This window comes from Etheostoma cragini, chromosome 15 (assembly GCF_013103735.1).
Source record: "Etheostoma cragini isolate CJK2018 chromosome 15, CSU_Ecrag_1.0, whole genome shotgun sequence".
NCBI classification, from domain to species: domain Eukaryota; kingdom Metazoa; phylum Chordata; class Actinopteri; order Perciformes; family Percidae; genus Etheostoma; species Etheostoma cragini.
Window position 1 is genome coordinate 7,671,665 of NC_048421.1, and position 13,851 is coordinate 7,685,515.

The following is a 13,851-nucleotide window of genomic DNA, read 5'->3' on the forward strand; positions in this document are numbered from 1 at the left end:
CAAGGCTTTCTGTGGGATGTAAACAGCTCACATGATGTAGAAGGCGAAAATGAAACATCTGATTTTGTTCATGGCCAACTGGTTGTGTGTTGCATGTTTTCAGAGCAAATAAAGTTTGACGGAGTAAGGAAAGGGTATATCTGGGACAGAAGAAGTCCTAACCTTGTGTACAAACTGTTCCACACGTGTTTGGAGGCCCCAGACTTCAAACTTGACTGTGACCTGTTTGTAGGAGCACATGATGGGCTCTTGGTTGTTAATCCATCCTTCCTGCAGGAGGCCTCGGGTAGTCTTCTTTGACTTAAAATACCTCAAGTCCTGCAAGGCCACAAAACACCAGTTTAAGTAAATAAGAATTCTTCTTCAGAAAAAAAAGTTTTTGTCAGTATTTATCTGCAAAAAAAGGATGTCCAAGAATCTCATTATCATTAACACACACACACACACACACACACACACACACACACACACACACACACACACACACACACACACACACACACACACACACACACACACACACACACACACACACACTTCCTCCCCCAGCCTGCAAGAGGAAGGATCACCTGCATCCATTACAAGCCGCACGCAGAGAACAGGCCAGGCTGCATGGTGGGAGTCCCTAATCACAATCTTGCGTAACGTGCATTAATCATTGCTCCCTATAGACTGATTTTTGCTGTAGTGCTCATTTGTCTCATGTGTCTGACTGTGATAGAGTGTGTGCGAGGTTTACATACAACTCTCTCCATCCGTGCTGAGAATACACTTAAAGGCATTGGAGGTTAAAGAGACCTTTTGCTTTGCTCTGCACATAAACCTGTCATTACATTTTGTGGCATACAAAGAAGGAAAATATGAAAATTGCTAATGAGAGCTTATCCCTTTAAAAACATTTTTACCTTACAGTAAAAAGTTTCAAGTTTGCTGAACCAGTTCCTCTGGATGAAATATGCTGTATATGTGTTAAAAGTGATATTTCAATGTGATAGAACAGTTTTAAAATGTAAAAATCCCAAAGTGTAAATAATCACAAAGTGAATAGAAAAACGGATAACAGGATGCACTGCAGTTTTGAAAATCATGCTATTTGTGCATTGATGCATTTCTAGGTGTCTGACCACACTGGTAAATGTAATGGGGTATACATTTACAACACTGGTCTCTGTGGTGCATTGTCAGGTGTGATTCTGGGGTGTTCTGTCTTTAAAATCAAATGATATTTACATCAGCCATGTGACATCCACTTTTAGCTTTGGAAAGCATCTTGCTGCTATTTATAGCTCCAAGAGGATCAAAGCAGAATACCTTTAAGCCTGTTAGGAGCTGTGTATATATCATATATGTGTGTGTGTGTGTGTGTGTGTGTGTGTGTGTGTGTGTGTGTGTGTGTGTGTAAGTGGAAGTGTTCATTATAAAACACCACTGCAGTGACATCATGACCCCTCTTGATTATTAATAGCTTAGCTTTTTATGACCATCACACCCTGATAGACAGGCACCCACACACACACCACACACACAAACAAACACACACACACGTCAAATCACCACAGCTAATGTCCATCACCTCCCCCTCACATAAACATGCATTTCCAGCACTCTGAGGAGACAGATGGCCAGCTGGTGGTCAAAAATAAGATGGCACTGCTAGAGAAAGATAACACTTCTGTTTATATGCTCACATACCATCCCTTCTCTTTCTTCCTCATTTGTTAACTTCTCCGCTCCTCCGTTGTTCTTCCGTTCATCCTCATCCTCATTCTCTCCTCTATTCTGTCCATTACCTTCCTTCTGTCTCTGCCATATGCATGTATTCATTCACTCCTCAATACTTGTTCCAACCAGAACCATGTTTACCCTTAGTCAGTGACTTGACTCCCCTCACCTCCGACTCCTTGTAGTGGCGCTCAGGGATCTCATCATAGGCGATGTCCACCAAACACACCTGTGTTTCCTCATCTCTAGGCTCGCTGTTAAAGATCTGAGGAACAGGCAACAGTTCAAAATGACAGGAAGACAGCTAAATCAATAATGTACTTTAGGGGTTGACGAATGTTGGGGAGGGTGCCCTGTGATTTCCCCCGTCACATAGTACTGCAGTGATAGGGCAGCTTCACCTTATTGTACAGTAAATGAAATAAATCATTAAATATTTCACAGGAACACAGGTTTAAAGAGGTTAGGGGGTTGGAAAATAATTTCTTGCTGGTCTTAAAAGTATAGAGCACAGCTAATGTCCTTCCTGCTGGCTTTACCCGCAGACAATACACCAAACACACTGTCAGGATGAATGTGACTCACTCAGTGTGGTCAGTGATTTCTTCCTGTGTCTGACTCACACAGGAACGTCGACCAGTTATCCACTCCTTTTTAGAACAATTTCACCACTCCTGCATCACAGAATGTTGATCATACTGTCTACACATACGTCAAACTTTTATGCTGGTGTAGTGGAAGGGAGAAAGGGCAGTGAGATGGATGAACATATTAAAAGAGACGAGGGAGAAGAATGGAGGATAAAAGAAAGACAAATGTACAAATGGTGAAGGCGGTGAGAGAAAGTGTAAACTTAAGAGCAGAAGGAGCTAACATGAACTTCTAAAACACCCCCACTTGTTACGATCAGTTTCAAATGTGATATTGTGACCGTCTGTGGAACCATCATACTGAGTTTGCAACTCCAATGAGCCACCACTAAGTGGAGCTGCAGCCTTTTGTTTTCAGCTACAGTCTGGCTCAATGCAGTATTGCGTAACTTTCACACTTGTCCCTACTGCCACCCAAGTGGTGCTGAAGGAGAGATGGAGATGAAGTGTTTTTAACAGTGATGAAAGGCTCACCGTTCTTTTTGCTATTATTATTTTATTTATTAAAACGTGTTTGTGATCTACCTACATGCTTTGGCGATAGTGTTTCAAAACCTTTAAGCCAATGATGTTTTATTATTGATTATTAGTGTATTATATTGAACTAAAATGATTAACTGATTCTATGATGTCTGTGACTTTTAGCTGGTGATTGTGATGTAGCTACAGAACCAGGGCAGGTGGTGCATTGTTTCTGATTTCTTTATAGTTTTGCTACGGATGAAACTACATGAACTGCAGCTAATTGCCATTAGTTGATCATTTTTGTTCACATTATTTGTTGTAATGGAAAGACATTGTGAGACGTAACTGGCGTGTGAGTGAAAAAAAAGTGTCACAAGAAAGAAAAGAAGCAATACAATAGACAGACGGTAGTGCAACAGGGGACTGGCAAAAATGCAAGGAAGGAGATTATGCTTAAAAAAACAATCTGTCGAAAAACCATGCTGACATCCATTTTTTCTTTCACAGATCTACCCCCACAATATGTTCCCTACCACACAACACTCTGAGCTCGACTCACATTATCATTGTCCCCTTTGTTGTCCTCGTATTTGGTCTCTATGTGGATGGAAAACTTGGGCAGGAAGGAGCACTGGAAAGGATACAAAACAAGACAGTGAGAAATTGATATGCGGAGTGATCACGTTGTCAGATGATAATAACATAGCCTTGGTTTGGAACAGATCACATCACACACACACACACACGTAGAACATTTTTGTCAACTGATCCACATGATGAGATGTGGGACTAATTGTGTATCTCTATGTCTGTGTTTTCTCGCTAAAACCAGATGAGCAATAATGATTATTCTTTCACTGAGTGTAGATTTACTGCACCGCTCCAATTCTTTATGAGCACCACACACACACACAAACACACACACACACACCAAATTGCCTTTGGCCAAATGGATTGCTGTTCATCAGCTCTTAAACCACACAGCAGTTTGATTAGATTAAAGCTTAAGACCAATTATTATTATGCAACCCAAGAATGGTGAAATACTGGTTACATAAGCTGTTGATGTACGAGTCTGTGCGTTCGTTTGTAAAAGAACAGCAGGACGGGTGTGTATGTCTTTGTGTGTGAAAAAGTAATTATTGTGCACAGTGCAGTAAGTCACTGCTGCCTAGTCTTACTAGCCTTGTGACTCTAAGAAGGAGACGATAAGAAAAGTATGTGTGCATGTGTGTTTTTTGTGTTTTTGTGAGAGAGACTGAAGGCAGAGGATGAACTCATAATCTTGATTCTGGAGAAGACAATGTCATTCACAAAAGACTGACTGAGCTTTTATTTGATCATTGAGTCTTTGTTATAAATTTACTCATATTATGTATAAACCTCAAAATACAGTATGTAGCATTTGCATGGACTGATGCACAACACACACTGCATGCACAATGGCCTATGCAGTGGTTACTTACCTAGGATGTGTGTTTGTGCACTTACTTTTTAAATTCCTTTAATCTGTTTTTATTTACTTTACCTTTTCTCACAAAAGTTGTATGCGGTAAAGGACTACATATCAAGCAGACACAAGACGTCTAAAGCCATGTGAGGCTGTACTCTGGCACAGCGGTGCAAGGAGTTAAATGTTGGAATGCTAACATGCTACCAATAGCAAAACTGACTTGGTGATGTTAAAAAGGTATTATGTTTACATTGTTTGCCATCTTAGTGTTGCACATTAGCTAAACACAATCTAACATTAGCTAATTAGGATGAAACCCAAAGTACAGCTGAGGCTGATGGGGATTTGTACTCAGGTATTTTCTCATGAATCATCAAGTATTAGACAAATAAAAATTTTGAATCCGATGGTGCTAGTTTAAAAGTCAGATTATAACCAAAGTGTTTACAATTAACCCTGGGGTGGACATCCGTACAAAAGGTCATTGAAATTCCCCTTAAAGTTATGAAGATATTTCACTAAAAGCCAAAATGTCTACCCGCTGGTGGCGGATAGACAGTGGAAACGTGCGACATGACTTGATGACATGACTACCCATTGTAAGTAACAAAGTTGTTGTAATTGCCACAACCAATCATTATCCTTGCATTATCACCACCCACCTTGGGCTTAACATAACAAAACATTCCTAAGCATAATCAGTCCCATGAGGCAGCATGACTACACAAGCACTATTAACACAGACTATAAATACTGCTTAACGTACAAGAAGACCTTTGTTTTGTAAGAGACTTTTATTGAAATCACGGTACTGTGAGTGACTCACTTGTCTTTGCTTGAGGGTTCTGCCTGATAAAAACGGAAGTTTTTTCTTGCCACCTTCACACCAAATGCTTGCTCTTGGGTTGGTTGCTCTGAAAATTATAGTGTAGTCTAGGCCTACTCTGTAAAATGTCCTGAGATGTGTTCTGTTGTGATCATAGACTGTATATTAATATTTACAGTATATGGTTGTAATTTGACAATAAATAAAGTAGAATACATAAATAAAAAAAACTGAATTTAGTTGAATTGAATTAAGTAAGTTTACTCATTTACTTTCACATAACATCCAGATGTTCCATGTATCTGTCCAGTCTCAGGACAAAAGATCAGCCTGCTGCTTATTTTATGCATGATTCATTTATGTTCCCTTGCTGCTTTGGACATAAGGTGGGCAGGCTACTGTTCCTCTAACGTCCCCCCCTAAAAAAAAATCATTTTTCTCAGCAATAGTCAATTGACATGTTGGAAGCTTTGTGGGAGTCTTAATGTTTTTTAAAGAAAATTAGATTGGTCAGTTGATACTGACAGGCGGATTGGTGCTGCAGGTATGCACGTGTTTGGTGAAGAACGATCTGGGTCTTAAGGTGAAGCTCTTACAAGTTGATTTTATATTTCAACCTTCATCTACGGCCCGAAGCTCTGGAGTAGTAATTACAATTACCAATTACATTTTAGAAACAAGCTGACAAAATTAGTTTTCGTGGCACGGTGTCTTTGTTTACCCTTACGGATATAGCTGATTTTGATGTTCAGAAGAACTAGGTGCTCCTTTTAATAAAACATAAGGTGATGAGGATACTGATCAGAATTAATAATGGACTCCTGCCAGCAGAGGTATTTCAGGCATATCCAATGGGAAAAGGATCCCAAGGCTGACCCACAAAACAAAACATTGGAGAGATTACATCTAACACTTGGCCTAGGAAGATTAAGGAAAATTAAGATGCTGAGATGCATTGGTATGTACAGTATTAAATTGGATGCAAACACACAGTAACATTAACATGTCAACAAGCTAGTAACTGTCAAAAGGCTGAACTGTCGAAAGGAAATAATAAAAGAAGGAAACCCACTACAGCATGACATGGGGCTACTGTAATGCACAAGATTATATCACAACACAATTATGTGTTGCTTCATACAGATGTGCACAGTTTGACAGATGAGATGGTGCAGCAAGACATTTTTATTTCACAGTTCAAGAATTCATTAATTTCTGCTGGTGGCTGGATTTCTTCCAGCAGCATTGTGTGTGTGAGTGTGTGTATGTGTGTGGTTTTTGTGTGTGCGTGGGTGCAATACAGACACATTGAAAGAACTCACCGTGTACTCTGACCATATTCCCAGCAGAGGCCATCAGTGTAATGGACAGAAATTGGAGGTGTGTGATGGGGGCAGACAGGTAGAAGAGACAAAAGGGAATGAAATAGTATGAGAGAGATAAGAAGAAACAATTTAGTTCAAAATGGAAAAAGAACAGCAAAACACTTCAGTTCCAGTGATAGCACACAAGAAGAGACAATTTAGTTATGACAGTCAAATTATTCATCACATGGACGTACTGTACGTACAGGAGAGCTGCAGTGCTTCAAGTCATTGGAAATTCACCCTAACCTTGAGGCAATGTGATATCTGCAGACTAATATATATATATATATATATATATATGTTAAGATATAAGTTTAACTTAACTTATAATATATAAGTTTGATGTATAACCTTCAAACCTGATAAAAAGATATTACATCCCGGCATTGCCAGATGAAAAAATACCACTTAAAGTATCAGGTGTATACAGTGCGCCACAATGACATATGACATTATAATGCCTTTGAAAAGACACTAATAACGGATCCTGTCATACGTTATTTACCACATCACACAAACCTTGACACCTGACACTGAGGACAACACGACTGGTTATTTGTACGTATGTGCATGGTTCATGCCATACTCAAGTTGCTGCTGAATTAAAGTGTCTCTTTTAAATGTAATAGCTGCAAAGAAGTGATGCAAATTCTTCAGAAAATAGTCAAAACATGTTCCATTCTCAGGCACAAACTACAATCAAAAAGCATATTGTGAGGGTATTTCAAACTTGTGTTCATGTTTGGCCTTCCACTTCACTGTTTATCTTTCAGTTAAACCTGCCTGTCCTCTCCCCATCACTTCCACCACCCTCTCACCTCTGCTCGTTGTGGATTGTGTTGGACAGAATATTGCTTCCATATCACTTTGCCCTCCCAATGATCCAATTTAATGGCTGCCAACTGGAGCCATGTACTGTATGTGTGTGTTTATGTTGTTCTAGTAATATCAGCAGAAAGCTATGCTATTACAGAGGAATAGAGTTTTATTAAAAGAGACTAGTTTTTTTTAACCAATGCTAATTTCTGTTATAATTTTCTGTAGGTAATAATGGTGGGACAAATGTAAATGTAAACATATGCTGTTTCATAAATGTGTACATTGTAGATAAAAGCACAAGGGAGTATAATTGAAGAGTTACCTGTGACAGTGTACGGGTAATAGTTCCAAGCCTTTTCTGTGACATAGAAAATTTTTGGGACCACTGCTCTGGCCCAACTGGGCAGCTTGCTGAAACACAGCGAAAGAAGAGTGGATGGATTTGAAAACTGAACAATGAAAAAGGCAGAAAAAGTAAGAGGTCTGCTGAGAAAAATAGCTTGTGTCAACGTAATAGTCTCTTAAAGTTGCTCAGCTCTATTCCTTTGCCCCATTACCCAGAAAAAGCAATGACAAGCATCCAGCTGTGTGGAGCCATTAGAGGAGGCAAAACAAGGCAACCATGATGGCCCCTGGGGAGGCTGATTACACGCTCCACCCTGCAGTTGAGTTTTACCAGAGCTCACACCGTGACAGATACAGTGACGGACACGGAGGCCGAAAGTACAGAAAACGACCTATTACTCAGCACAAATTGATTCTGAATGCGGACTTTTGAAGCTAAGAAGCCAAGTAATTTATTGGGCATCCAGTCAAAATGCAAACAGAGGAAGGGGAACAACAGGGACAAAACCTTGCTTAGCTGGAAGGAGATTGCTAAGCCAAAGATTTGAGAAATGCACAGGTGAAAAGAGTAGATTTCTTCTTTAAACATGTGATACTTTTAGCAATAGAACATTAAATCCGGATTAGCTAGAGAGAAAAATTGAGTACCCATCACAAACTTCTGCAGCCCAAAACACAGTTGGTCTAGATTTCTGCTGACTGAATATCAGACACTATAGCATGGCAAAAGCACCATCATTGGACCCAAAGCAAACATTTAGCTGTACCAAATTTCACTTTAAGGATAATCTCTTTTAAACCAGCAATTGATTATTTCAACTCCCCCATTGTCACCATCTCCCCTTCTTATTCAGTGTCTAGCAGCTGTAAATGAATGTGGAGATTATACTGAGAGTCTGTGAAGGCCACGGGGACATGGAGATGGAAGGTTTCCTCGGGTATGGCTCCAATGGACTGTCAAACAGCCAGGAGAGTGTGCAGAAACAGAAGACTGGTTACATGTTTTCACACTGCCTTAACTTAAAGCCACACACACAGGAACATGCACAGACTGCAGCTATAACATGGTAACAGGTGGTTTGTGGGTGGAGAGAGGCAGGCGACAGTGACTGCTCAAATTATCCACTACTTATACTGAGTTCATCTCATCTCATCTCTCGCTCTCAAACACACACACACACACACACACACACACACACACACACACACACACACACACACACACACACACACACACACACACACACAAAACCTTTCTGTCCTTTGAATTTGTCAATGACACTTCCCATTTCCCAAAGGCCCACTTACTTGTCACTTCTACAACACCTTCCTCTCTCTGGATTCTCTCTTTGGTATTCTCCATGTGGCTGTCCTTTCATCATTGTCTCATTGTCTTACTTTTGGGAATGAGTGGCTCAGTATTTTATTCTGATCTATGTGGACTGCATCTTATATCAGTCAAATCCTCCTAGTACTTCGTTCTTCAGTTGAGCGTTAACGAACAATAGATGAGGAGAGTGAAAGGAGACATAGTTCACAAGGGTCTTTTATCATAAGGACAGGTTACATTATTGCTCTGTAGCCGCACAACACGATAATTGGTTGGCACTAAATAGATGTAAAGATCTATTTTGTGTCATAGTTTCTTCTTCCGATTAACACAGTACATTACTAATATGTTGTTTTCTTTCTTGTGCTGTTTTTCATGTAAGCATAACCCCATCACTGCTGTTTGTCAACAGTTTTCTGTCCGACAGCGTGACGGCGGTGACACACCACTAACTATAATCTCAGTAATAGACATTTCCAAACCTGTCACCAAAAACTGTATTGTTAGCTTTGTAAAGAAAAATGTTTTGGCATTGCTGTTGCATTGGGCTGCATTAGATTGTACAGGTGTTCCTATAATAATAAATATGTATTTAATATTAGAACTATATCGCTGACATTAACTTGCAAGCTTGTTTGTTGTTATAAGTGATCCTTTGTGTTAGATTTAATACCATAAAATCAATGTGCTGCTGAACCAGACTTTCACCTGGAGTGACTTAATCAGTGCACTCACTGAAAGGTGTTTTTAATATTATGTACACGTGGACACATTTATTTTGCCTTACATTTATGAATGTAAACTGAAAAAAAATGATGAGGGGTCACATTCAGAGCAAATTCACAAATGAGTCGAGAGACACAATTTCAGACTGCACACAGCAGCTAATTCAATTGTAATCAACACAGCAGAAAATTAAATACTAAATTTCGCGCTAATCAAGATTAACAAAGCACAGTAAAACAGGCTTGGAGAGATGAAAAGGAACACTCCACTACATTGTTTCCCATTGTTTCTTCTTTTAGAGGATAGAGTAGTATATCAAATACACAGTTACACATTGTAAAACATTTATTTAATTAAATCAACGTTACATGGGAAGAGGAATACACTCACTTGTTGAGGTAGATTCGTTTCTCGGTGAACTGGCCTGATCCGTGCTCAGGGTCCTCGTAGGGCTCGTTCTGGACAACCTCTACCCCCTCCCCACGTTCACTCTGTTCATGACTGTGTTTGCTGATCATATACAGCTGGCCAATCCTGTACTGTAAGACAGAGAGGAGACAAACAAACAAACAGAGAAGCTTCTCATTAGATTGATTGTTTTATTAAATCTAGTGAGGCAATTAAGGTAGGAGGAGGAGGTCATCCTGACATATCAACATTGATTTAGTAACAAAATGTCCTTTTTGGTACGCATCTAGAGCAAAATTCTGATTAGGCTACTTTGAATGGAAACCATATGCCCTTAGCTTAAAGTCCAACAACAGAACAGTATTCTTTTCAATTTTAAAGCAGCCATAACAATAAACCCAGAAGGGAAAACACCAGGATTACTGCTATCACTGCATCGTGTTGCCATAGCCAAAGAAAGGTAGGGTATTATGAACTGTCTGCAACATAGTGACAAAGACCTCATATTAGTTCAGGACCAAGCAGTACAACAATAGTAACAACAGCAGCAGCAGGCAGTGAGGTGACCCTATTCCACAAACCCCTTGTGGCACATCAGTCAAACACACACATCTTTCACTCATCGCTGACTGACCCACTTGGCCCAATGACAATGTCCTCTTTGGTCGCCTTGACAGGCTGGATTGGGCTGTCAACACAGCAACTATTTTCCATACATGTGGAAAACAACAAGCGTTGGAGCGAGAGTGCTCCAGGACTGAGATTTCTGACTGCTTGTAGGCCTATTTCCGGGCAGGGGGAAATCGATATGGCCCCGATGGTGACTTATGCCACTCTGCTGGAATGCCAAGGGGTCACTCAACCGCCACACACAAACACACAAACAGAGCTCCAACCAAGGATAGCTGTGTTAAGCTAATGGAAAAAAAGGAGCGCCTGGGATGTTGACTCCACATCCAGCCACCAAAAGCAAGAAATAGAGAGAGGAGAAATCTGATAGTAAAGCGGAAAAAGGCAGAGCCAATGTGCGGCATGTTTAGGTTGTAACCTTTTATATCACAATGCCAATTCTTTCCATCTGCCAACCATTATAGAAAAAGCAAAAGGGCTGAAACAGAGTATTCCCAGCTGGAATGTTGATGGCTGTATGTTTCTGACTGAACAGCTGTTGGAAGTCTGGCATAATCTTTTCAGCCGACTCTGAAGTATGTTTTAGCTCTACAAAGTGTTTCAGCATTAATTAACTCAATGTTTTGGTTTTGAGGCCCTCAACTTTACAGTTTTGGTTTAGTCTCATTGTAGTCATTTTCAAATGCAGAATGCAGCTTGTTTTAATCAAAATACACTCTAAAAATCACTGGTACGCTACGCGTCCAGTATCATACACACAGCAGACAGACACAGTAAGTGACAGGCTGGTGAATTTGGAGCATTTAGCAGCTAAAGAACCAAATATTTCCTTCAAGACTTAGCGGAGACCAAAACAAAATAAATGACAGTGAACACATAAACGACTCTAAATAAATTATAATGTTCCATTTCTATTGGATGTGTTAAGGAGCCACTGTTTGCTAACATGTTCTCCATCTCAACTTCATAAGGGGATGATAACATGTCAATGTTGTGTTTCCAACTTGTTGTGCTTTCAAGATAAGAACACTTGTAGATTTAAAGAGTGAAGGCCCGCAGGTGGGTCATGTTTGATTGAAAAAAGTATAATCCGTAAAACTGCAATATTATTCTATATGAGGAGATGTTCATGGGCTTAGAAAAGGTAAAAAAAAAAAACAGGGATGTACTAAAGGACATAGCTACTGATCCAAAACAGATAAGACCCATCTTTGTCCCGGTGTTTGCAAAAGTGAGCTACGCCTACGTTTGTGTAAAACCTGACCCTGTTTGTGGGGGCTTGTTGTTCAAGGTGCAGAGTTGTGACAATTGGTCGCTCTAGAGAAACGTCAGAGTCGCATGAATTCCGAACTGACTGTCCAGACTCAGATCGCATTTTTAATTTTTCAACCTGTAACAGATTTGGACCACATATGAAAGTTGCCTAAATCAGAACTGGAAAGGATTGGATGCCTTGTGACTTGGGCTGTTTATACTGTCATGAAAAAAATCCGATATGAGCAAAAACAGATTTACGGATTTGGGTCACTTTTACCTACAGTCTTGAACCTAGAACCTTTGTCCACTTGTGATCGGATCACCCAGATTGGATTTTAATACCAGGTGGAAATGGGATCATTAGGGTGAGAGAGTTAGAATGAGGGAGTTCATGGCATTCAGACAGCTAACAGAAGAAGGAGGAGGTTGTCATTCTGATCAATAATTACTTCCAGATATTCCTGTTTGGGCAAAACAAAGATGAGAGGCAATTGAATTGCACGCATAAATCTCCCTGCTAGATGACAAAAAGCCTCAAGGCAGAATATCCACTCGAGGGGACCTGCTCTGATACTTGGATCACATTGATAGCTCGGAACAGTGTATTAACATTAAGTACCATCTTTCATGTTTCCCTCAGCTCATTCAGGTCTCAGACCTATTGTTTAAAGAAGCCAGCTGGTAGGTTTTTTCTACCTACCATTGTATTTAGTCCCTGTGTGCTGTCTATCTGATTTCTGCTGCTGATGAATAAAAGGGTGTTTTCATTGTTTGGATATCTTGCTCTAATGGTTAGGAGGGAGAAGTGGCCATGAATAATCTCTCTTTATGTTTTTCTATTTCTCTCTAAAGACAGTAGGATCAAAGGCTGACAGCTAGCAGACAAGATGCTGTATTGTAGGCTTGACTATAGCTTGTAGGATTTAACTACCGGTAATCTGTTAAATCTTCCAACAAAACCTGAGGGCAAACATTTTTACTGTTTAAATTTACTGTTACTCCTCCGAGCCAAGAACTCTCACATGCATCCCACTTCAAATAATGGAATGTCATTATTACACTTTGGTTTTTGTATGGATTAAACAAAGGAGAAGTAACATGTTAATTAGTAAGTTTTAGAGATGCTGGTGGGCAGATTTTGTCACCTTAGATTGTAGAGAGCCAGGCTAGTTGTACCTCTCTGTTTCCTGTGTTTATGCTAATCTAAACTAAGCAGCTGCAGGGTGAATCCATATACTCAATGGAAAAATGTGAGAATGGTATTCATTTTCTCACCTGATTCTTGAATTATTCCATTAGCCTACTCATTGAAGGGTGTCATGGGTAACCATGGTCACAGAGGCTCGCAGAGGAGCAGCTGACATGTACACCTTCTAAATCTCAAAATCATCTGTGCTGTCACATAAATTGTTTGGTTGATTTAACTCCCGTGACTATGTGGGTCAGAAAAAAAGATTATTGCAAACAAACTTACTATATACAAGCAGAAAACAAACCACTATGTGAACATATTCATGAGTAATTTTCCCAATAAATGCAAAAACAACCTCCAGTGCATTGAAGAAACATGCTTACTATGCATATATGAAAAGAAAAATACCATACCAAGATGAAAGTATAAAGCCAATACTGTGATCTAACTGTGTCCCTTTCTGCTTTTCTGTTTTAACAGCAGGTGGCGGGGAGCTGTGGTAATTGTGCTCTAGCCAAGGCTTGTGTTAGTGTGAGTGTAAGATAAGAATCCTGACAACCTTTTTCCCCTCATTGTTTAAACAGTCATTTTGTACATATTTGTTTTTGAATGTATTGTTTATTTCCTTTTACACACACACACACACACACACACACACACA

The 13,851-nt window shown here is 39.8% G+C and overlaps 1 protein-coding gene and 1 long non-coding RNA gene across 4 annotated transcripts in view; both read right to left on the reverse strand.

Annotated features, from left to right (window-relative positions):
* Window positions 1-13,851, reverse strand: part of LOC117958109 (cytoplasmic phosphatidylinositol transfer protein 1-like) — a 41,466-nt gene that overhangs the window by 2,666 nt on the left and 24,949 nt on the right. For all 3 annotated transcript variants that reach the window (XM_034894369.1, XM_034894370.1, XM_034894371.1), the window contains 6 exons: window positions 10,094-10,242; window positions 7,625-7,713; window positions 6,439-6,446; window positions 3,397-3,468; window positions 1,892-1,987; window positions 163-318 (listed from right to left, as the gene is read on the reverse strand). In XM_034894369.1, coding sequence (XP_034750260.1) covers window positions 163-318; window positions 1,892-1,987; window positions 3,397-3,468; window positions 6,439-6,446; window positions 7,625-7,713; window positions 10,094-10,242 — 570 coding nt within the window. The remainder of the gene's footprint in view (window positions 1-162; window positions 319-1,891; window positions 1,988-3,396; window positions 3,469-6,438; window positions 6,447-7,624; window positions 7,714-10,093; window positions 10,243-13,851) is intronic.
* LOC117958111 lies at window positions 7,047-7,617 on the reverse strand. The gene is made up of 2 exons (XR_004659649.1): window positions 7,263-7,617; window positions 7,047-7,212 (listed from the first exon to the last, which is right to left on the reverse strand). It is a non-coding gene; the product is annotated as an uncharacterized LOC117958111 (long non-coding RNA).